This window comes from Cygnus olor, chromosome 8 (genome assembly GCF_009769625.2).
Source record: "Cygnus olor isolate bCygOlo1 chromosome 8, bCygOlo1.pri.v2, whole genome shotgun sequence".
NCBI classification, from domain to species: domain Eukaryota; kingdom Metazoa; phylum Chordata; class Aves; order Anseriformes; family Anatidae; genus Cygnus; species Cygnus olor.
Window position 1 is genome coordinate 20,695,821 of NC_049176.1, and position 24,514 is coordinate 20,720,334.

The following is a 24,514-nucleotide window of genomic DNA, read 5'->3' on the forward strand; positions in this document are numbered from 1 at the left end:
ATTACTGGAAACATTCAGGTAACACAAATCAATTATTTCTTCCCTGTCTGTACCTCTGTATTATGGACATATTATGAGGCTTAAATGACATATTTCAGTGCTCATCTGTAGACGGTATTTTTGGCCACCCGGTGACTAGATTTGCTCAGAACAAAATTAGTGACAAAACTCCTTTTGACAACAGTGGGAAAGCACAAGATCAATTTTATGTATTTTTGAGGACATGCACATTTCATTTTCTCTTTCTGGAATTGCACTGATGAAAACAAATTGTTCTGTATCATTTTTTTTATATGACAAACATAGAATAGGAACTGCATACATCACATTTTATTATTATTGTTTTGTCCTGAATGCGTAATCCATCTCAAAAAGATGCTGTTTTACTAAACATTACTGCAAACAGCTGAAGGATCAACTGAAGCAAAACAGGAATGTAAAAGAATGAAAGAAGAAACATTCGCTTGTAAAGTGTGCCACTTTCTCTTTCGACTTTTCCTCAGTCTTTGTTTCTATGACACAAAACATTTGACTCATAAATAATAAGAGTGTAAGGTGATACATTTTCCTCATTTGCCCTTCTTGGAAGTGTGTTGTTGCAAATGAATAAGGGTTAGATGTTCATGTTGTATCAATTGTTGAACAGAGAGGTTCAAAAGCCCGTCATAGATTCATGGGTGAGATGATAGTACTGATCCCTGCCATTATAAACTGATACAATTTTGCATTATTTTATATTTACTTGCAAATAGTTGACACAAAAAATCCACAAATAAAAGGAGGCAAACAAGCTTTAGGATTATTGTATTGCCTTCAAGAAAAGTATTGACAACTGTATGAAATGAGCAGCCCAAAGTATGCAGAAGCAGGCTTTCAGAAAAAGAACTTAGATTAATAAATTTTAAGGTTGGAAAGGAGGACTAAAATCACTTAACCTGTCCTTTTGGGGTAATGTAGACAAAAAATATCTTGCCAGTAGTGTGTGCATAAAACTCACAACTGCTGTTTTGAGCTCTAAGTTTGATTTCTAGAGTAATATCCAGTGCTGATTTAAACGACTGGGAGTAACACAGTATATATGCCTATGTAAAACTTGGATATTTAAATTTTAGCCAGCATTTATTTTGCTTCAGCTTTCAATTAGTGGGATCGAGGCTCCCAGCTCTCCATAGCAGAGTTGTAAACAGTGATCTGGTCTCAAACGTATACTGTGAAAAACCGATGCCTGAACAAGCCAGCAGTGATACCACAAAACTGAGGCAATCTAGCCACTTCTTTCTTAAAACAGAGCATTGGCAGATGCTTATGATCCCAGCACCTGCACTAACAGGCAGTTGTTGAATTAAAATTCTTTGCTTTTACTGTGAATTTTTTTATGTACGTAGCTATGCAGTAAAAGCCTTCCAGTCAGCAATTCTGAAGTGTGTTGCAGCACCTTGAATCTGTGGGAGATGATGTGAATAGAGTCCTCTGAGTTTTCATCGCTTGTTTTTCATAAGAGCAACATGGAGCTTCTAAAATCAGACTATTAGTTGGTTTCATTCTCTCTCTCTCTCTCTTTTTTTTTTTGGACTTATGAAATTACAAGTCAGTAAATAAGTTACGAAAAATAGGTTCTGACAACTGTACTTAATTCTGAAAATAACATTTGTGATATTTGTCCCTGGCTCAAATACCACGAGAGATGATGATGGAGAAGTTCCCCTGGTTTTAGTCTTTCTGCTTGGGACTTTTCTAATTATCATCATTTCATAAGCCCCTTTTGTTAAATACAAATTTTCAGTGTAAAGCATACCACTGCATTCGATCTACAGAGTAAACAACACACTGAAAACATGGTGTTCTACAACAAAGCTGTTGCATATTTGAGTTATTTTCCAAAAGAAAACAAATTCAAGTAGAAGGGTATCTTTGTGCAATTAACCTCGTGTAGCAGTGAAATTTATAACAGAAGTTCATTGTCTTTTCCTGGGGGAGGGTGGTGTGGGAAGTGTCAGATAGTTACACGTAGGTGTTCAAGTGCTTTGGGAAGGCATTGCTGCAGGGACAAATTGGTGACTGCATCCCATATGATCATTACTGCCACGGAGGAAAGTGTACAAGTTTTTTTTTAGCTTGGGCTGTAGCGATCTAGCTCCCAGTTATTTTTGAAAGTCACTGTTCTAGCTTCCAGAAGGCTCTCATCTGATTCCAGTGGTGCTGAGACTAGTCTATACTGTAAAAGAGGATAAAGCACTTAGAGGCAGATTGTAATTATTTGTAGAGCTTACCCTGTATTAAAATTACACCGGGGGTAGAGGGACTGACTAATTACAAATCCCCTGTCAAAGGAAAGTCTGTGTTCCCAGTCTACACTGAACAAACTCATTCCCACTTCCATTAATAGCCCTCCTCTGGGTCTTGGGATGTTGTCAAAATCCCCCTTCTTCCAGTGTGGAAAGCAAGATTGTACGGAGAGCCCCTTTATATACATTGGCTGTGCAAGTAATTGATTTTTCACACCAGCTAATTTTTAACAGATTGACTGATGTGAACTCAAGCACTCTTTTGCCTCATATAGTGAGGATCTTGGACACTTGCCTATGATTTATTTTGCAGGTTTCCTGCATACTCTCCTCTCAGAGCTACATCGCTTTTGTAAATATATAAATCATAAATAATCACTGAGGTAGAGAGTGACTCTCTACATACTTATGTCCCATCCTTATTCCAGTGAAAAACTTGTTATTGCAAGCTTCTATCCCTACTTAAGGCTTCTTTATTTGTCCTTTTTTATCCTCAAGCCAAATCATGCACTAGATGAAGATTAGATTTAGGTCTAGTTTCAAGCCTCAAATATTTGTCATTTTCTAGTAAATCTTTTTCTAGGGCACATTTATTTTTATTGTTTTTTTATATCAGCAAAGTTCACCATGCTTGTGCAATTCATGGGGAAAAAAAAGGAATTTGATAATTTTGCTTGAACTTTGCTCATTGTAGAAAGAGCAAGCATAATTTGCTTGTAACTCAAATAATAATTAATATTTGCAAAATATGTTATCAGAATGGGGTTATAACAAACTGTTGTGCATCCTTAACAAGAAGCTATCAAATTCCCTTGGAAGTTATTTCTATCGCAGCTAATTGTAAAGCTAAGGGTTTGAGTAGAGACATCTTTCCAAGAAATACTGACATGGTTTCTGTTACCAAGTCCTAACCTAAACTGTGAGAGAATATCCAGATCTGTTTAAGTTATTCTGTATTAAATGTAGGGATTTTCTAAGGGGTGGTCTCCTGCCTGTAGTTCAAGGGTATAACGAACAGTTCTCAGAACCAAAACCAAACTGATTTCAGAATTCACACAGCTCCTGGCCCTCTTTCTAAAGTACAAGAGATATGAGAGAACACGAATTACATAGATGAAGAAAAGATTCTGTTCACAGTACAGGAATGGAACTCATATGTGTCTTGTACCCCACGAACAGGGTCAGAGATGGAAGCTGAAGTACCCACAAAACCTTTAATAGCCACTACAGCAGATGTAGCCTGAAGGAGAGCAGAGAACTGTGATAATGTTCTAAACAAAACAAAACACAAACACAGAAATGAGCTGTTCTGGGTATAAGTGAAATAGGTAGAATCTATATAGCAAAATTTGTGGGATAAGACTTGGAATACAAAAAGTATTACTGAAACTTTTTTCAGTGTTATAGAGTGATAAATTTAATAAGCAACTTGAATAAAAACCTGTATTGCCCACATTCTGAGATCCCTCTCTGTCAGGACTCTGCACTTATACGCAAGTCTGTTCTTTTCAAGTAGAGAAGACCAAAGGAGCACGGAAGGCGGGACACAGCAGGAAACTAGTGAAAAGAGTATTTTTAAATTGCCTAATTGTCATCTTGCAGTGGTAGGGGAGGGAGATGACATAGGCATTACAAAAAGTGTATTATTACCAAAACACAATGGATGGTAGAATGCAGGAGAAGACCTGAGACGTTAAGTAGGGCTGAGAATTTTACAGTGCTCGTTTGACATTGTGGTCAAAAGCGGGAGGAGAAATCCAGTGGAGGACATAAAGAAAATATGTTAAGATCTGCCTAAAAAATATTTTTAACAAAATGGATCAAGGGCTAATATATGTATGAAAAATTCTTGATATATAACAGACCGATCATAACAGGTTACGGTGAAAAGATGCCACATTTTACACATTCAGATCTCTATTTGCTACGTCATGGCTGGCATGAATGACCGTGTTGTTGAGTTATTGGTGCAAGAAGAGATTAACCATCACGAATGGAAACAACGGTTCTTCCTTCACAAAATATTACAATGATAACTGTGATTGCAGTGCTCCAGTGATGTTTTGTGAGGTTTGTCTTCCCATTTTATTATTTAAGTACACTACTGAATTGCAGAATTTGGCATGGTGACAACAAAGTGAACAGATAGTTCTATTCACTGGCCATTAAAGAAACAAATTTCAGTCATGTTCACATGGGATGGTACAAATGCTAACTCAGGGAATAGGAAGGATGATAATTGTGCTGGAGTATAAAGGAAACATATGCTTAGTTGTAGTACTCACAAGAGATTCTTTGCCAAGAAATTTAGCTAATGTCTATGTGACACAAGGCAATGCTGTGCAGAGATGTAGGTGCTAACTTTAAATGATGTAACTGCAGTTACCAGGAGCAAAACAGCCGTATTGGTGGTTACCTGATGTAGGTATCAGTGAATTTAGGAAGCGGGATATGTTACTTCAATGAAGTGCTGAGTTAACGCAATAGCAGTGTTTCCTAATTCTGAAGTATTTCAAACAGTTCTTGAATGTACTGTTTGGTAGTTGTTCCTTAGTCGCATTAGAAAAAAAAATAAAAAAAAATCCTTGAAAGAGGAAGCATTCAAAAGAATCTTCTGCACAGGGGAAGATGTATTAGGGGAAGGCTACAGTTCTGACACTAGTCCTGCCTAGTGTGTTGTGTTCCCTGATTCAGATAATAGAGGAGTAGCTTTTCAGCTTTCTCAGTTCTTCACCATCACTGCAGCTGCATCTAACCATGTCTTTTGCTGAACCTAAATGCTGAAATAAGACTCCAGAATGCTAGAGAAAAATGGCACAGTGGTCCAGAAAATAACTGTATCAGACTTTCTGTTGATAGTCTGAGCTTCTCCTCCATTTTGATACCTCAATGGCTGCCATCATTACAGTACCTGAGCATTCACAACTATTAATAAGTTTATCTTTATGATGTATGGAAGATAAGAAAGGGAAATCTTTCACGTCTCCTCTCTTTTTCATGTAGTGAATCTACAGGAAAGGAGGAACATGAGCAGATGCTGGAACAATCATAGGATGATATTATCTGTCAACTCAGTTTCATTTCACCCATTTGAATCCAAACTGACTATGGTTGATATCAGAACAAATAGTTGCTTAGTGCATAAATAAATAAAAATATTTCACAGAAGCTAATGCTACCAACTTATGATTCAGGAAATAAAGAAGTTAAACACCAGAATTGTAGGGCTCAAGCCAGCTAATGCAGTTACATTATAACAGGACTGTGAGAGTGAGAGCTTGTTAGGGAGAGGACTCTGTAGGTGTAGCAACTCTCCTAAGCTGATATCCAAAATTCTTTCATCAATCAAATGTCAGCAAAAGGGTTTTGCCATAAAATTGGGAATTCGTTGAATATAAATTTTTCACAGGGAAGATCCACCAGTGGTAATCGGAGCTCAAAATCACTAATTGAACTTTTGGTAATAAAGTGGTATTTTAACATTTACAGAAAAGCGTGGCTGAAATGGAGCTTTGGATCTTCTGCAGGACCATCACAAAATTAGATGCATTTTAATATAGGAAAATTTGCTCACGGATGCCAGGTATTCCTGATCCAATGCAAAAGGACTTCCCAGAGACGAAGTACTTTTTCCAAGCTGATTTCTTAATATGAGGCTCCTCTAAATATGAAAAATTGATCTTCTTTAAGCTTCATTTTAACTACAAACAGGAAATTAGAAGCAAATATTCACCCAAAGGACACAGTTTAATTACCTTAAGATGAACGGTTTAAAATGACTTGAAGAATATATAGAGCATGATATTTTAAATATCTCTTACAGTTCATTTCTCTGCATGATAACTTGGCTTAATTACTTAGATTTAGTTTTACATCTGTAAAAACAACCCAGTTAATTTTAAACGTATCAGCTTTCACAGTGCCAGAAATGGATAAAATCTGGGGCAGCGTGGCTGTCAAAAAAAAGCATTCCCTCTCTCTGTTTTGTGTTCCTAAATCAGTCTGGACCACAGCTAACTCTGGAGACAGACTTTTCAAAGTTTATTTCTTTTTTTCAAAGTCTACTTCACTGAAGCTACCAGGGGTCACAGGGTGCAGGGCAAGATTTCAGAAAGCGTGTATTTATTTAAATCATTATGCTTCCAAAGTTAGAAAAGAACAGAGTGCTGCACCAATGCTGTGCCCCTCAGCAAAGAATTTCCACCCTCCAGGTTTTTCTGCACACTTGAGCATACACAGATGGCAAGTTTCCAAGCTTGGTCATTCTCTGGCAGACATTAGTGTTTCTGGTATACTGAACTTGCTGACATAAATCATGTAATCAGAGGCTGAAAATATTTTGAAGCTTCGGAAGTGTATATGGTGCACATGCTTCCACATATGCACAAATGACTCGTTTCTCCCATACAGAAAGTGCATATGTTTATAAATGGTTTGTTTAGGCACATTTGTACGTACATTTCATTTATATATGTTCTTTGGTATGTTCTTCAAATATCTCACAAAGTAGTAATACTTGAAGAGTGCTGAGACAAAATGTAAAACCCAGCAGTGATGACAGCATGCGTAATCATGCTCTAGTTCAGCAGTTCCACGGAAAACGGTTACGGAGAGAGGCTTGCGCTTGTGTCCTGGTTTTTCTGCAAAAGAGCTACCAGACATAGGAGAAACACACAGACCCTTAATTTGCAATGACAGCTAGGTGACTGTCTGTGTATGCTGAGATCTGATTACCTGTTCCAAACTTCAACTTCTGTTTCATTGCTCTGAATCAGCAAAAAAATAAAAATGAAAGTGATTGTAATTCTTTCCGTCCCACATCTCATTTTCCCTGCATATAAATGTTTCTTGGGAATATAGAAGCATATGCATTCATGGAGCCAGATAAAGATTTGGGAACTATGCAGCAAAACACCAGAAAACTCCCAAATTACAAATAAAACCTATGATCTCAAGGGTCCCACAAAGAGCTGCCTGTGTTCTTTGTTTGATTTGAAAAGTTCCTTAAACATTGTGAAGTTTGGCTCCTGCTAACACTCAGAACTATCTGATTTCTTTTTCCCACCCCCAGGTGATTGTGCCCAAGAAACCAGAAGTACCCTGAAAAGCCAGTGTTGCAGTCATGTTGAAAGCCCATCTAACATGTTCCTCTAAGACTGCACTCACGACTGCTGTATTGTTAAAACAATTGAGAGATAATTGAGAATATATTGGTAGACAATCAGTGGGACACGTCAACTCAGTGTCCTCTACAAAGCACAGCAACTTCAAACTCACATTTATGACTTGTGGGGAGAATGGTTATGCTCGGATACGGACAAGGCTAGGTTCAAGTGAAACTATCCCTGCCAAATTTGTATTACTTTACTGCCAAAAATGCAAGATACAAGGCATCAGATAGCATATAAAATGGCATATAAATGAGATCCTGAGCCTCTGGTGGAGAAGTGAGAGCATGCGGGGGAGGTGGTGGCTAACAGTCTCTATTCCTGGAAATATTTCAGGGAAGGGAGTGTGGGAATTTTATTTTTACTTTACTGTTTAAGGATTATTTAATGCAAAACTGCATGGATGAGAGCAAGCACCACTACCACAGAAATGAGAGCAGCGAGTCAGCCTGCTTTTTGACAAAAGAGACGCAAGTGCCTTCACTGAGGAGAAGATTCACAGAGCTGGGTGGAGGTTCAGATCATGCCTTTGCTTACCATTTGCTATCGATAAGATCTGGATTGACCCTGAGAGTTGCTGGCAGGACTGCAGGACCCACTTTTCTCAGAGAGAAGAGGGGCAATTAAAGGGGAATGCGTAATTGAAAGTCCTTTGAACTCAGCATTCAGAGCTAAAGAAAGAAATAAGCAAAACAACAGAAAAGACCAAACCAAAACCTCACGTTGTACAGATATATGATAGCACAGAGACTTTAGAAACGGATTATGACTGATACTTTCATCAGTGTATTGGTAAGTCTCAGCCTGTAGCTAAAGCTCATGTCAGCGTGCAATGCTGTAGCAAAAATCTTTTTATAAACAAATCAAGAGAAAAATTTATATAATGCTGTTCCATGGGGAATTTTTTCTGTGACAGTTGACAGCCATTAGGCTTGTTTGATGCTAATGAGGACAGACAGCTATATAAGCTATTTCCTTCACCCGCAACTATTTAACTTCTAAATTTGTGCTTAAAAAAAAACAGCTTCAGCTGCTTTTTCTGGTTTCTCTTCATTTCTCTGACTAATCTGAAAGTCATTTTAATGTTTTTCATAGGCATGGTAGATTCCCTAAACAGACAAGTGAGACAATGAAGACATGGATGAAATCAGCATTTTATGCCACTGGATGCTGTCCTGTCCTGACTGTTTAAATAAGGCCCACAGCCTTCTCTTAATGTTTAGCACTTCTGTCTCACTAAAGCCAGTCTTGTATTTTTCTTCTTTTTTTAGAACACACACACACACAACATAACAAGGTTGACCCTGAAGTACTATGCTTACACAGAATTATCATAAATAATAATATTATAATATATACAGATATATGTGTACCAGATAAAAGTCCAGATAAAGTAAAGACTTAAACATCCTTCTCAAAATAACCAGGAGCTGGGTGATGGGTATCACTGGGGTGGGAACAGCAGAGATTTAAAGTGCATATCCGAACAAGGCAAAGTAGAGACTTCAAGTTGGATTGCTTTTCCTTTTTACCCAACTTCTCCCCTATCCTACCATCTTCCCACAATTAGCTTTGCTTTGATACAGATCACTAGTTTCTAAAATAAAGGTTATTTGGAGATACATATTCTAAACACTTCACATTATCTTGCTGTCTTCCTTTTTTCCGCTGATAAAATCACAATGGCAGTGACCACAACATGGCCAAAGTTATTACTTTACTCAACATGACTGATTGCTACCACTGGCCTAATTTTATAAAAGTAAGTACCCATCATTTTTACATGCATTTTATGCACTAAATTAGCAGTAAAAAGGGTACATCTGGCATTTTTCATAGCAGGTGTTCAAAGAAAGTGATCTTGGGGTGGGGGAGTGCGAGGGGGTTCTGTCTGCTGTCCTCTGAATTCCCTTCTCTCTAGAATAGAGCCCCTCCTTAGGGCTGCAAACTTAACTGAGTCACTTGAGTGGACAGAGCCATGTCTTGTACACAAAGAGGCTGCATTCTATGGGAGATTTTGTTAGTCACTTAGACTTAGGGATATCAAGATGGAAGTGCTAGACTGGTTTGTTCATTATGGTTTACCATATGTATTTTTGCGTTCTCTAAACTTCCCTGCATTAGGATGAATTATGTCTGTTGGGGTGTATATGAAAAAGTTTTCTAGTTAGGAAAATTTTCCATTATAGCAGTTTATTCAAAGGTCAAAGAATGTGATTTTTTGAGCCTTCCCCTAGAGTTCTTAAGGTAGTTCATAGCAGTAGGTCTAATAATGATGAACATCAATATAAAGTCCAGAAGAGAAATGTATTTTAACACAAAGAAACCATTTTCAGCTTATTTTTTCAATTGATTCTTAAGAAACTCTTGTAATAGTAATTTTCTTTAAAAGCAAGTTCTAACCAGACAGCAATAACATACCAGACTAGACCTTTAGCTATCCCAAATCAGCTTTATCCTGAGATAGAGTTTGTCTAGGCTGGGGTGCCAGAGGTGGAGGGGAGGAGCATTAACCTTTTATTATTTGTATCACACCACATTTTTTGAGATCAAAGTAGCTCTCTGTCTGGACAGCAACCACATTAAAGGCATTAAAACACACTAGTTCCATAGGGTTTTAATTTTTTTTTCTCTGTATTTATTTATTTGTTTCATTATTAACTTCTTTTAAAAAAACAGAGGGAAACCCTTATAAGTCAGTGTTAGAAGGTGAAATGATACCATACTGCTTCCAGTGATGGAATTTTCATCTCTAGAAATTCTGTAGCCAACATAACAAAGTACCTAGCAATTATTCTAATAGGTGAATGGTATGAACCACATAAGTATTTTTAATGGAATGGCAATCAATGTCTAGAAGTTTATAGACACAGACACTTTTATTCTGGGGTTCTCTACTCATGGCCATACCTCAGTAGTAGCCTTGGTTTATGGGGCATGGCTGTGTACACATACCAATTGTCATGTCAGCACCTGAAACCAAATAAACAATACTCTAAAATATTAATCTAAATAATTGCTAGGTGGCAGGAAGGATACAGGAATAAATTAAACTGTATTCAGAACTGAAGTCCCCTGCTAAACAGTAGAGTACTTGCAGATCATCTCGGCTATTGCATTTTCTCCCTTTTAAAATTTAATTTAACAGTAACATTTTTTCCTCTGGTATTTTGTGACTTAGCTATTGTCTTGATAGTATGTAATGTTAAAAGATTTTTAAGAAGTTTCTGGTTCAATAAATGTCAATGTATGCATCTATTTACATACTCCATGTCCAATATTGTGATACCTATTACTATTGTCTTGTTATCTTCAGAAATGGCATTTGACTTAGTAAAGTCAGGTTTTGATGGTAGACTTACTGACACATTGCTAAACAGAATTTCAAACACAGATTTTACGTGTTCATGAAAATATCATATATTTACTTCTTTTTCTTATTTATACTGGTGTTTACAATCTGTTAAATTTGAACAACAGTCCATAATCTTGGATATTACAACTTCATTATTCCAAAGAAGGAGTTCTTCAGAAAGAACAGTTATACCTTCCTGTTTCTTAGAAGTATTGTAGGTGGTGCCCTCATTTTTTCCTTGAAAACAGAAACTAGGATCAGACTCTGAGGGCAGCGATGCCATGCACAGACTGTAAAAATAAGGTGTAGAAGGCAGCAAAGAAGTAAAGAAATATAAGATACATACTGTATAACACTAGCAAAGGCTAAGGGTGGGGTGGGGCGATGAAGGGAAAGAAAGACACCTAAGCAACATAAGCAAAAAGATCTGAAACAAGACAAATGTGTTTTTTTAATCCTATTAACTTAATCAAAATATGTCAAATACAGTGTGAAATATCTGTTGGAGAAGAGAAATTCATAGTCTTTAGGAATTTAGATTTTTATTTGCCTGCTCATATAGTGTCTAACAGCAGACTATGATTACGTCAGATGTCTGCTCATTAATCTCATGTAGTCACATTTTAGTAAATTTTTCTTTTCTCTCTTTTGGGCTTTTTATTGATGGAGAACAACATATTTAACTAGATGCTTAAAATTTGAATTGTAGTCCTAGAGTTATAATTCTCTAAATTGTTCTCTTTTTTTTTTTGCTGAGTAGAATCGTGATGCTGGGTAGGAGTGTCTAAAATTCAGAGCTTTGAATAGCTGTGATAAGGAGCAGGTAGAGGCTTAAAAAAATAAATTAAATCTTTCTGTTTTCCCACTGATCAACATCAACCTTGCCTGACCTTGCCTTAAGGATTAATTCCTCCAGAAATTAGGCTAGTGACATTCTGTTTTATGTTGTTCAGGATCTTATACTGCTCTCATCCACATAATATTTCAGTGCCTTCCAAGTTCAACATTATAATCAGCAGGATAAATGTGATTTTCTTTCTTGCTTCCTCCTCCTGTAGGGAAATAATGTGCACAAGTGCTTCAAATGTATGTAGAAGTGTTAATATTACATGTATATTATACAGATATGTACTAGTAAAGGCAAGTTGAAAATATATGACTTCCACCTGGAGGAAAACGTGATGAATACTGCAGTGGTTCTTGGATCCTATGGCTTTGAGAAAACTATCTTCTCCACTGATGAAAGGCTATCAAAAACTGTTATTTTTTGTTCAAAAACAAAAGAAAGCTCAAGTTCATCAGTGAAGAAGGCAGGGGGATCTTTGAGTGCGAGCAAAGATAAGGCAGAGTAAGAAACGTCTGTTATCTCCATTGATTAAAGGAATTGTACAGGAAGTTGGAGAAGCACACTTAGATTTCCCATTGGACAAAATAATTTCCAACAAAATGAACCTGTTAACAAACTGTTGTCAGAGGAATGTCAAAACTCAATAGATAATGCTAGTCTATAAATTGACAACTAAGTGAAAGAACAAATGACGACTGATGAGAAAATAAGTTTTTTTAATGTTAAAGTTTACAACTTGCTGTAGTAGTGTGTAGCTTTATATGTGGACTTAGCATATGTTTCCCCTGTTTCAAGGTCATGTGTTTTTAAAAATGCCCTTTTATAGGAATTTTTAATTGCTTACTTGTTCTGGAGTATGCATGTTTAATCCATTTCTTAATAAATTTTTACTACTTCTTTCCTAGCTACTCCTTTATCTCAGTTATTCCCACCAACCTAGTCGTGTCTGTGAAATCTATTTTCTATATGCAATTAAATCCTATGGAAATGAGGTATGCCATATGTATTCTTATCATCTACAGAAAAGGATCTCCTTATCCTCTGGGCATCAAATTGCCAGTAACTCCATGGGCTCAGCTTTACTACTGCATCCTTCTTTTTGCAACGAAGGAAAAACAGCTGCACTACTGTAGCAGCTCTAATAAGACATGCGAACAACAGGGCCTCCTTTCCAATTCTAGACAGATGCCCCAGCCACTTTCTCTGCAAGACACATCTTCCCTCAAGAACTAAGAAGGCTTTCTGTAGGAAGAGCATTCAAAAAGACTATAGAAATGTCACAAAATACATACTTTCTCAATAATGTAAAGCAACTTCCAAGAACTCCGGTCCTCTTATCCTTCCAAAGAGAGTTAATGAAAATCCTCAAACAGAACGGATACTATCTGGAGAAAACAATTATTTCTTGGGAATTTCATTTTGAAATTCCAAAAAGTGTTGAATTGCATTATTAGGACTACCAACACCATTAGATGATGTTGCAATTAAAGATGCTCTGGTGCAGCATAAATCTGTCCAGCACATAGAATCAGTCCTATTTGCCATGAAGAGAACGTACCTTGGTTACTTAGGCTATCATAAGAAACAAAAAGCCATCTGTGCTCTTCTGGTACCATATGTAGTTACAAGTTCCGCACACTGTTACAGCCAGGCACCGTTTGTAATTGAGAACTTGTCAGTAATTCAGCCATTATCAACTGTTCATTGAATTCATCACAATTAAGCACTTACATAGACAGTTGGGAAGATGGTTTAAGTCCTTGTCAATATTATCGCTCGTCCGTACTTATATATACCTGCACACACACTCCCTTTGACTCTCACACAATCTTTTTAGTATAACAACTGAAAAATGTTCTGGGTTTGTACAGAACAATATAAAGAATGTCATATTCTCTAAAGTACATCTTCACTTTGTAACTACAGACAAAAGGTAAGTTTGCTGCCAGTAAACATGGTGTATGAATACCTAAAACATAATTTGACTCATCTAGCCTGTCTTAAAACAAAAGGTCTAAGAAACCAAATGTAACCACAACAACAGTTAAGTTTTCAGAGGTATATATTAAATGACTCACTGTGATGATTAGCCCTTTTTCCTGGAAATATTTAACCAGGGGGATGGCGTTCTGCTTGAAATTCATTAGTCTTCTTTGAGTAGCTTTCAGGTTATCATCAGGTCTCCCTTGCTGTTCAGCACGCTTCAGTAACCTTTCTTTGAGCCTTTGATTGGAACATGCCAGAAACACCACCAAATCTGGGGTACAGATCTGTGAAAAAAACAATTTAAGAATTCTGTGACTGACTGCTCAGCACAACAGGACTCAGCAATGCCATTACTAGATGAGAGTCAGATATGCAACATTTGCATAAAGTAGAACTTAATTAATTTTCTATCATTTCTGTTTGGGGAGAATTCACAGGTGGACAAATCTGTAAAACAAATTAAAAATAGATTAAAAATAAATAGATAATATAAATTAAAAATTTAAAATTGAAAATAAATAAAATAAAATAAAATAGATAATAATTCCATGTAGCTGGATTTCTGTCATTTGGGGGAATACAACCTGAAACACTCTGGCCTTTTCCCCTGGCAGTCTAAGTACAGAAAAGTTCTTCTAAAGTCAAAAGAAATGAATAAAACTTTTCAGTTTTGGGGTGGCGGTTATTAGCCTTTGGTTGCAAAGTAGGGCACTGGCAGAGTAGGATATAGAGAAAGTAGGACGTGGCTAAAAAGCAGGGCCATTTTCAAACTGTAAAGGACAGTCTGATAAGCAGTACTAGCAAGTAGGATGGTGGCCTCTTTATCATTACAGAAAACCAGATTTTAAAGAAAATTAAATTAGTTTTATACACATTGTAGAGGATTATAGACCTGAGGACAGAAACTACAACCTAAACCCCAAAATACTAATTTTGGTAATTTTTCAATTCCATTAGATTTTGAAACAACTAACCTTGTAACCTAAGGTGTTGTTTGTTTGTTTGTTTTTTAATAACTGTCAGTGGGAGAGAAGCTGTCTCCTCTCTCTCTTAAATCCAAAACAGGTACCACAACTTTATAAAAGCAGAATAATTCTCCCACTTTTCAGCCTATTTTAATTGACAGGGTTATTTTGTCCTTTCATGGGATGAATTAATTATGACAGTTAATCTTATTACCACATAATAGCTTTAAGGCACATAATTATTCATGTGAAAGACTATGAAAGTAAGTTTGTGTTAGACTTTCATGCAATGTGGACTTATTAAAAGTAGCTCTGTTAAATGAGGGTTGCTTCGTTAGCAGTAGAAACATAATGAGAAATCAGACATTGGGAGTTTAAAGAGCATACAGTAGTAAAGAAATCCAGATTTTGACATAGTTCTTAACCACTGCTACAAGAGAATACAAAAGAATTCAAAGCCTGTTAGGCATGGAACGCAATCTCATGAAAGGGAATGACTGATGCACATTGCAGAGGACTGAGCGAGGTGTTTCATGTCACAGCGTGAATATCCAGCTGATTGGAACTTCCTAACATGAATTAGAAAAATTCAGAAATTGTAACTGTAAATCAGGGATCTAGAAAAGCAAAGAACAAAAGTAGTTTATATGAGTGAATTGTTTTATTTAGTATTTCCATTTCTGCTGATTCCAATAGTTGTGAAGAAAGATAGTAAGAAATCTTCAGATGCTCCAAACTGCAGCTGCCTTCTTCCCACTCTCAATACTCACTCCCAAATATCTTCCGGACTACCATCCACGACATACTTAGGTCTGTGAAGTCATACCAGACATACTCAAGAGTAGAACCTAAGCTTTAGCATATCACATAACTTTTCATATAGCATCAAACCTTACACAGAGTACTTAAAATAAATAAATCTGCCGTTAAATAAGTAGCCCTAAAGAAAAAAGAGAAGGAAGCAAATGGAAGGTTTCCTTCTCTTTGACACAGACACGAGATTGCACCTTTCCATGGTCAGTCTTAATTCTTTAAAGAAACTGTGGCTGAATAAGTGCAGCCTCACAGCAAGGGAAGGATCTGAAAGCCACCGTGACCCCACCAGGCGTGGGGCTTCTCACCTGCTTAGGTCCACCAAACTGGGCGGGCTTCCCCAGTCAGTTCCTTTTTAAGAAAAAGGGAAAGCATACCCTGGGCCCAATTCTTTAAGATTCTCATTGTAAAATGAGGATGATAACGAGGTACAACAGTAAATGCTGTGAGAAAATAATTAATTAGGCTTTTAAGTATTCCCTATTGCTTTTTAAAATGGAAAGGTCTCTACAGGAGTTAAGTATTGTTGTTCTTATTTTTTTTGACTAGTAACAGTAACAAAAGACAGTATCAGAATCTCAAGAACTAAAGCTATTTATTCTGACACCGGCTTTTGTAATTTGAAATACATTTCATTCACTGAAATAAAATGCCATTGAAAACAACGGCTTAAAAGTCGTAGTTCATGAAACTTAGTTTCAAAGGAAGTATTGTCCAAAAGGTTTTCTGAAGTGGAAGAAAAGGTAATTCAAGCATATTTGAGGTAGAAATACAAAAGAGATTCATGATTATGTGATGCCTCTATGAACTCCTCTCCTACCTACAGAATACTCTTCATCATCAGAAAGTAGCTGGAAACCATTTAAAAAACACATCTCTACTTAGTTTTAGATGTATGAAAGGGTAATATCTCTTCTACATCCACAGGTCTACAAATAGAATAGCACTTATGATATTTTCCTACATGCATTTATAACCTTCAGGATAAACCCTTGAAATGCTATTGATATTTCATTCCTGATTTCATGAAACATTCTGCTTCCATTTACCTCAACTGCACCCACCTGCAAAGCATGCTTATAAATATGGTGGAATGTAACAGCCCTGTGTGAATGCATGCATGTCTGAGGTTACTTCTGTGCTGATATAGCTAGCTAGCTATGTAAATATGAGTACAAGTTGCTTTTTTTCTGGCAATGGAAATGATTTTTTATGACTTATCTGAAAACAAGATTTTATTTTATTTTTTTAAACTCAGAATTAACTGTTGTTGATTTTAATGACTAGGAACTGCTTTTTTCTTAGACTCGGCTTATAGAAATGGTTCTCTGTGTATGGAACCAGCGCCGATAGAACTGGATTCCTTCATGCTGATTTTTCTTAACACGCTTCTGTTATGTTGAAGGTAGGGGGTCTTATTCACATCCAAGGGAACCAAATTTAACCACTTACTAATTGGGATTTGGCAGAAGGGAAAATCTTGGCCTATGGGAACAGGTAGGTTTCTGGTTTTTCACAACTTTCTGAAATTTAACTGAGACAAAAAACATGGCATCAACTTAAAATAACGCTGGTGGGTAGGAAATGTTCAGTCCTCTCATTCTTTTAGAATAGTATTTACTAGTAAGTAAAACTTACTATCTGTGGGTCTAAATCTCCTTCCTAAAGCAGTACAAAGAGTAATTCCATTCAAGTCAGTGCTCAAGTCCATTCAAGTGGTGTTACTGATGTAAAGCAGTGTAAGTAGAAAGATGCTTGTCTCTCTGGGGATATGTTCTACATCTCCTCTTGTTACTGAGAGTAGAGTGGTTGTTTGCTATAAATTAGATGATTACGCTCTCTGTCGTTATTCCTCATTAGGCAAAAGATGAACATGCTTTGTTTCTTAATTCCTGGTATGTTCCATTAGATACTCATGAGAAAACTTAACTGACAGTTCACGAACAATCATCATTAATTCAACAGTGCATTTTATTCCAATTGGTAAAGGTTACCAGCGAGTTAGTTTATGTCCATTGTAAGGGCGCTCTCCCTTGTAATTACTGATTTGATTTTTATAATTCCATCTCTGCTGGGTTACTATACTGTTTTAATAGTTTATTTTTTTTTCTTGTTTTATAAGACCAAAATCGTGTATTGTATTGTCAAAGAATGAATCCTGAAAATAGGATTTTTTGTGGTAAGTGCTTTTGAACCATACTCACACTGCCTGACAATAAGCTCGCAGCAAATTGCCCAGACTAGGTGATTAGGCCCTCTAGTAATTGATTAAGAGTCAGATGCCTTTAGGAAGGACTAATGCAGTATTTCCCCTGTGTAAGAAAGCTAACCAAGAGGAATCCCTTGCTGTAAATACTAATGTTAGTGCTACAAAGAAAGGTTTAAGTAGATCCCAGGTTCAGAACTGCTCAGCAGGCATCTTAATCCTTTCTGAATACAGAATATTAGGTCCCTTCCTGAGAGGTAAGGACCAACAATGGATGAGCACTCATTTGGCTAGTAGGGAAGAACCTTTACCCAGAAAAATAGTAAACATGCGATTTTACCCAGCAGAAATTTGAACCATTGCTTGCTTTCCCCAAGAGAGTGTTTTAGCTACCAGGAGGTAAAACAGACAATGATAAGACCATTCTACAAGGCTTCCTGTTCAGGCTTGACTTTAAAAAAGCAATTTAAAGCTCACAGGGCCAAAGAGAATGAATGAAAGGAAACACAGCAATGCAGCCTGCTGTTATGGTACACTCCTACCCGTCGTACAGATGACTGGGTACATATATCCATTATCACAGACTATACCTGTGAGGCTTATCAGCCTGGGACAACAGAGTGGAAATTTGGAGGAAGGGAGATAGAAATTGAAGAAAGACTGAAATGAAGAAGACGTATAGATGATGATGTGGAAAAAACATCTTTACTGGAACAAAAGCCTATTGCAAAGGACAGATTCTTTCCCCTTCAGGCAATTAACAGAAGGGTTTCATTCCTTTCATTAGTTGTTCTGGAGCTCACGTTCTTGACCAGTGACAAAGCAGATTTTCTCTGAGAAGCTCTTTGCTGAGCATGAGCTTGACAGTTGGACTGCCATAGGTGTGTTGGCCACAAACACCTATGTCAAGCTTTTGAGAGGACTGAGCAGCCATCATTTCTGCTTGGAGGTTTAGGTATCAGACTTGGAGGAATAGTGCTACTTTCCTGATGCTGTGAGAGGAGAAGTCGGCTCTTCCCAACATCCTATACTGTCCCTTCTACGCAGCCTGTTTTACTTCAGCACAATTATTTTACACAGTAATTTCCATAAGGAATATATCTGGGAGTTAAAAAGTAAACTTGAATCACAGCTGAGATGAACTAGTTATTCTTTGTACATGTAGTGCATTTATGAATATTCTTAAGGAAATTTTAAACAGACAAAATTTACTACTTCAGTTATTTAAATTAACATTTTACATCTTCAAATATAGCCTTGTCACCAAGGCCATATAACACAAAAATATTTCTAAGATAATTTCTACAAAAATATTTTCTGTTTATCAAGGAATTAAATGATATTCATTAATGAGTATTCATTAATTCTACCTGTTCCCCATTTCATTTCACTGTTAATAAACCTCACAATTAATATATTTTAAGCAAACTTCAATTCTACTTACTTATTGTACTGAAATGAATGGTGTTAATGGTGGTGAAGAAATTACTGAAACCAGAAGGAAATTTATGCATGAATGACTGAAAATGGAAAAACAAACAAACAAAAAATCCACAAAGCAGTAATTGAAATTAACTGGTAAATACTGAAGTGAGAAATTGTTTCTCCTGGGACAAGAGAAACTTATCACCATGTGAGAAATTACACACAAAGTCAAACTGCCGTTTCTTCTTCACAAGTCATTTGAGTTCAATACACCAGTCAGAGACATTTCATTACAGTGCTACCAGAGAGGAAGAGATTTAGCATGCTTGAGCATGCTGGTATCGTAGGTGACTTGCTGAATTTCAAGCTGACAGGTTAATGGTAAGTAAACCATTTTCTCCTTGGCATTTTCGAAAGTGTGCTTGGAATCTAAACACCTTTCTAGTATTTGCACTCAGTTGAGATAATGGATACCTTAGAAGTGTCTGCTTTAGGGTTGCTATATGTCTAGGCTCAAACTGAAAAGATAAATAAATAAAAAAGTATTAAATCAGGACTACTACCAATCAGAAGAAATTTTAAAATGATCAAAATCCAGCAATTATCAGGTATTTAGAACAAATACATAAAGCGTAAGTTCTGTTTGCTTTTAAGCCATTAAAATTCATGTTTTCATTTTTTTCTTCATAACCATGAGCACTTGAAACTTTGTTTTAAAGTGAGAGCTGAGATTCTCATAATCGTGTGACTTCAAGGCTTTATGAACAGTACCACTATCATAAATGTTGGCAGTATTGACTCTGCTTTCTGGAATTAAGAAACGGGAGACTCAAATTCTGGCAAGAATTAAAATCTGACAAGAATCCAAGACTTCCAGTGAGAGAAGTTATATGTTATATATTCACAGAATCATAGAATATCTTGAGTTGGAAGGGACCCACAAGGATCATCGAGTCCAAATCCTTCAGTCTTTGAAGGTATAATTAAAAGAAAAAAATACAGGCTTGGTTTCGACTCAGAGAAGAATTTCACAGAAAATTAGGTAACTTCTCCAATACTCATGGCTATGAGGTCTCACAGGCTGAAAGGAGTAACTGACCATTAAGAAATGAAACTGGTATAAGTATGGCAGAGCTGCTGCTGGCTGCTAAGCACTGCTGAAAATCTGAAAACATCACTGATGACATCTGAAGACTTCTTTCCTGCTTGAAGTAAATGAATGATAGGAACAGTGATAGTAAAAAAAATCAATAAAATAGAAAAAATAATGCTTGAATTCAAATGTAAAATTCCTCAGATGTGTAAAGTGCTTTTCATCCACTTACTGCAGATTGACATTATTGCTTGGAAGCAGTGTTTGTTCCTTCTGGTTTCTAGATCTGAGCAGGAAGAGAAATACTGTGTTTCTGTGAGTATTGCAAATGATAGGTTGGTTTATCCTAGGCACTTTAGTCGTTGGGATGCGATGTGTTTTTAATACAGTTCTGCCTAGCAACACTTGGAGTACTGACTGGCCAAATGGGAGCCTGGCAACATAATAAGAAAGGAATCATAATCTTTTAACTATATGTATATTTGGGAATGTTAGCATAAGTTGGTTCGCTTTGACTCATTTATCTAAAAATAACATTTTTCCCAGAGAAAAGTTTAGCTTTTAGATTAGTTAACGGGATAAAAATGTGCTGGTAGTACCAATAGCAATTACAAGTGCAGTTCAACAAGAATTCTTTACCATCGTGTATTTTTGTACTAGATATTATATAGGACAAGTATTGTAACTGGAGTTCAGACATATAAGTTTTCATTTAACTTTTTCAGAAAACAAAGAGATAACGAAAGCTCAAATAATGTCAGGTCTCAATAACAGCTGTCAGCCATAAAACTGAAGGAATTATTTGAGCATAAATAGTTTCTGTTAAAGATGTCTGCAGACCCAGCACAGTCAGACTCTATGTGTGCTTGCAAAAGAAACCAGGCACCTTAGCTGACCTTCCTCTTTTCCGCTCGCTATTAATATGGTAAGCCATTTCCAATATAAATTAGTCTATCTTCACAGTAACTCAGCACAGTTCTTACTAGTGAAATCAATGTAATAATATATACAAAACAGTTTGGTAAATAGAGTTCAAGGAATTATAGTGCTCAGGAGCAAGTCGGATGTTATGCCCTTCATGTTTTGCCTTTCAGTTCTTTAGCATCCACTGTCCACAACATGCGTTGGTGGAAAATGGGGAGACAGTGTGGCTTAGACCACAAATATATGGAACAACATACGGGTAACATAACAATAGAAACTTCTTATGATTAATAAAGACCAGACGTGCTCTCTTGAATGATAATTATGTTAGGTTTTGGCAGCCTGCTTTGTTTATAGACCTTCTATGCTCATTACATTTGTTCAGTCTCTGTTTGAGCCTTAGCTACTCTCTCAGTATCTTGTATTACTCGTCTCTAGTTCCATGTAGTGCAGTAACTTGTCCTTCACATTCTCCCCTGCAATTTATTTTTGGTATTGTTGCATATATTCTTGGAGATCTTTTCTGTCTGTGTAAACAAGGGCAAAGGAGAAAGGCTATACAGTGGAAAATGATACTTGTAAAAGAATACTTCTTTGCTTATTTCAAGCTTTCATAGGATTACTGATGAATACACATCCCAACATACTCAAATGAGAAAGAATAAGTGAATAGTCACCCTTGTCCCTGCTGCTCATTCCTCCCACTGACAGCTACTCTATTTCCTATATGGCCAAAAGAACTGAGAAGGCAAACTTACTCTGTTTAACCATATACTAATTTACCATCATTATTTTAATGTACATCATAAATTCTGAAAGTGTTCAGGCTGCTTTATAGAACAAATAATAATGTAAAATCACTGTTCTAAAGGATACAATTTCATTTTAGAACCCTTGTAATCAAAACAATTAGCTGCAAAGGGATCATGCAATGAGGGAAAAAAGTTAAATCAGTAGTAACTCGTACTTCGTCTATCTGTGTATCTTTTGACAGTTCCCCTAAATGTAACCTTTATAATGGCTTGTGTCATACAAACGTATCTGCTGTTTTCAGGTACATAAGCATGCAAAGGTCGTAAAGAGACCTTCATAAAATAAGTATGCGTCTGTGTCAAAACTGATGATAACAATAATAAGAATCAATTTTTATTCACAACTTTTTATCAACATATTTCAGTATTCTACAGGGGATGTCTTTGTAAGAATAAGGCATACTAATTACTGAATAATGTGATTTGACTATTTGCATTTTGTGGGATTTCACCATTTTCTTCGGAAGGATGTCCCATTGCTTAATAGGTTTTCTAATTAAAAAAGTGTCTTACTATTTAATCAAAATTTTCTTTGCTGAAATTTCAACTAATTATTTCTCATCTTGTCACTTTTGTCTAATGAGACCAATTCTGTTCCTTCCTCATTATAGATTATGAATGGCTTCTACACACTGCTATCAAGAAAGCTATAGCATTTCTAAACTGTGGAAAACACACACAGCATCTTTAATTGCAGACCTACACAAATTATCACAACAGTTAATCAATGAATTCTCCACAACTCAATTGCACTTCCCATTGAGGGATCTCCGTGTTGCTCAGAAATACTAGCACGGTTAATGTAAATAATCTGACATGCCATGGATTACTGTCAGCCTCATCCTGTGAGGGAAGACAAGTACCACATCTGCTGATAGTTCCCTTGTCTTATTACAAGACATCGTCGTGTAAGTAGTATTATGGCTTACTAAACAGGATTTTAAAGAAACAGCAAGCATTTTATTTCTGTAAAATATAAAGCTAATATGAAATACTGGATTAAAAAGGTGTTGTACATTGAAATACATGCATCCTTTTTCTGCATTTACTTCCATGGCCTTAGATATGCTCATATAAGAGGTCAGCTGCAAGGATAGGTGAAAGAGAGAGGGTAGCCTAAACAGACCAAATTTTCGTTCCTTTGCTCCTATAAAAGCTCTGTGGTTCCTTTCTCTCCCCATATTCATTTCAGAGCAGATAAGATTGAAAGGTGGCCCTATATGAAGTGCTGTGCAATTTTTTTTTTGAGGGACTCAAATAGTCATCTATCTTTCAGGCAGAACCAGGCCTCGAGTAGGAAGATTTAGCAAATCCCATTAGACTAAAAATGAACAAACTGAGAATATAGTCAAGTCTAAAATGACTAAATCCATTCTTTCTTCTCTAGAAAAGTAAGACCAATCTACAGCATCCTTGAAATGGAACCCAAGTCAGAATATCTATCATCCATCTTTTTATCAGTCTTTTTTTCATGCAGTTTTATACAGTGAACAAGGGCTAACCAAACTGGCAGAGTGGAATCTTTCATATTAAATTTGGAAATACTAGATAAGCATATTTGAATGATGCAATGGGAGGGCTCAACCATATATGAAACATAGTGTTAATCTTTCTCCTCTTCCACAGTGTGCTTTGCAAGAGATTCTTCTACTACCTCCTCATCTCTGCTTCTTAGTTGGATTAGTAATGGATCCTATGATGGGTGTTCAAATGTTTTTTAACTGGTTTTCCATTGTAGAGGGAGAATCTGCTAACTTGAAGCACTTCATAATTTAGCTCCTGTCAGTTCTTCCACTCTTACATCCCCCATTCTTTCGTCAACTGCAACATCAGTGCAAAATTAGAACACCAAGAAATGCTCTTAAGTCATGCTATCACAAAATATACTGGAGATAAAAACGAGACAAGGAAATGACCATTAAGCCTAAATTCCTGCTCTCTGTTTCGTTTATAAAATAGTTAATCTTTCCTTTTGTTAATTACAAGGAGATGTAACTGGCAGTCATTGGCTCTTTTCTATAACAACTCTTTTGTCTGTTTCCTTTAATGTCCTCAACTCGGTCTTCTAAATTTTGCCCAGAATACCTTATAAAAGCACATTAATGAAATGCCTCATTAGCTGCTTCCTTTTTTTAGTTCTGCCTTGGCAATGCCACTTAGAATTCAAAGTACAGAAACAGCAGCATGCTAGTGATTGGGAAGTACTTTGAAATGTTCTGCTTGAAAATTCAGCACTGAAACTGCAACCTTTACTTGTGACCACAACCATTACGTTAACGGTGCTCAGTAAGAAAGTTATGTAATCTGTTTGTTTTTCCACTGAAATTAAGTATTTTTAGATGAGTTTAAAATATACACAGGAAAACAACATCTGAATAGAACTCAGAAATACAGTTTTAGCTGACTATATCTTAGAACTGCAATTTATAATAACCAAAATGACCTAAAAATAAAAAGTGCATTTATGGTTTAGAAAAACTTGCAAAACAGGCAATTTTAACTCTTATTTTATTCCCATTTTTTCAATGCACCATAATAAACTTGAGACTAAATTCATTGTGAAGATATGCATTGATTTAAGTATATTTCTCTTAATGTACAGTAAATTGAACAAATGGATGTGGAATATAATGTT

The 24,514-nt window shown here is 36.3% G+C and overlaps 1 protein-coding gene across 2 annotated transcripts in view; it reads right to left on the reverse strand.

The window, feature by feature from the left end:
- The window catches only part of AK5 (adenylate kinase 5), a 94,931-nt gene that overhangs the window by 60,368 nt on the left and 10,049 nt on the right, over window positions 1-24,514 (reverse strand). For both annotated transcript variants that reach the window (XM_040566097.1, XM_040566098.1), the window contains exon 6: window positions 13,734-13,925. In XM_040566097.1, coding sequence (XP_040422031.1) covers window positions 13,734-13,925 — 192 coding nt within the window. The remainder of the gene's footprint in view (window positions 1-13,733; window positions 13,926-24,514) is intronic.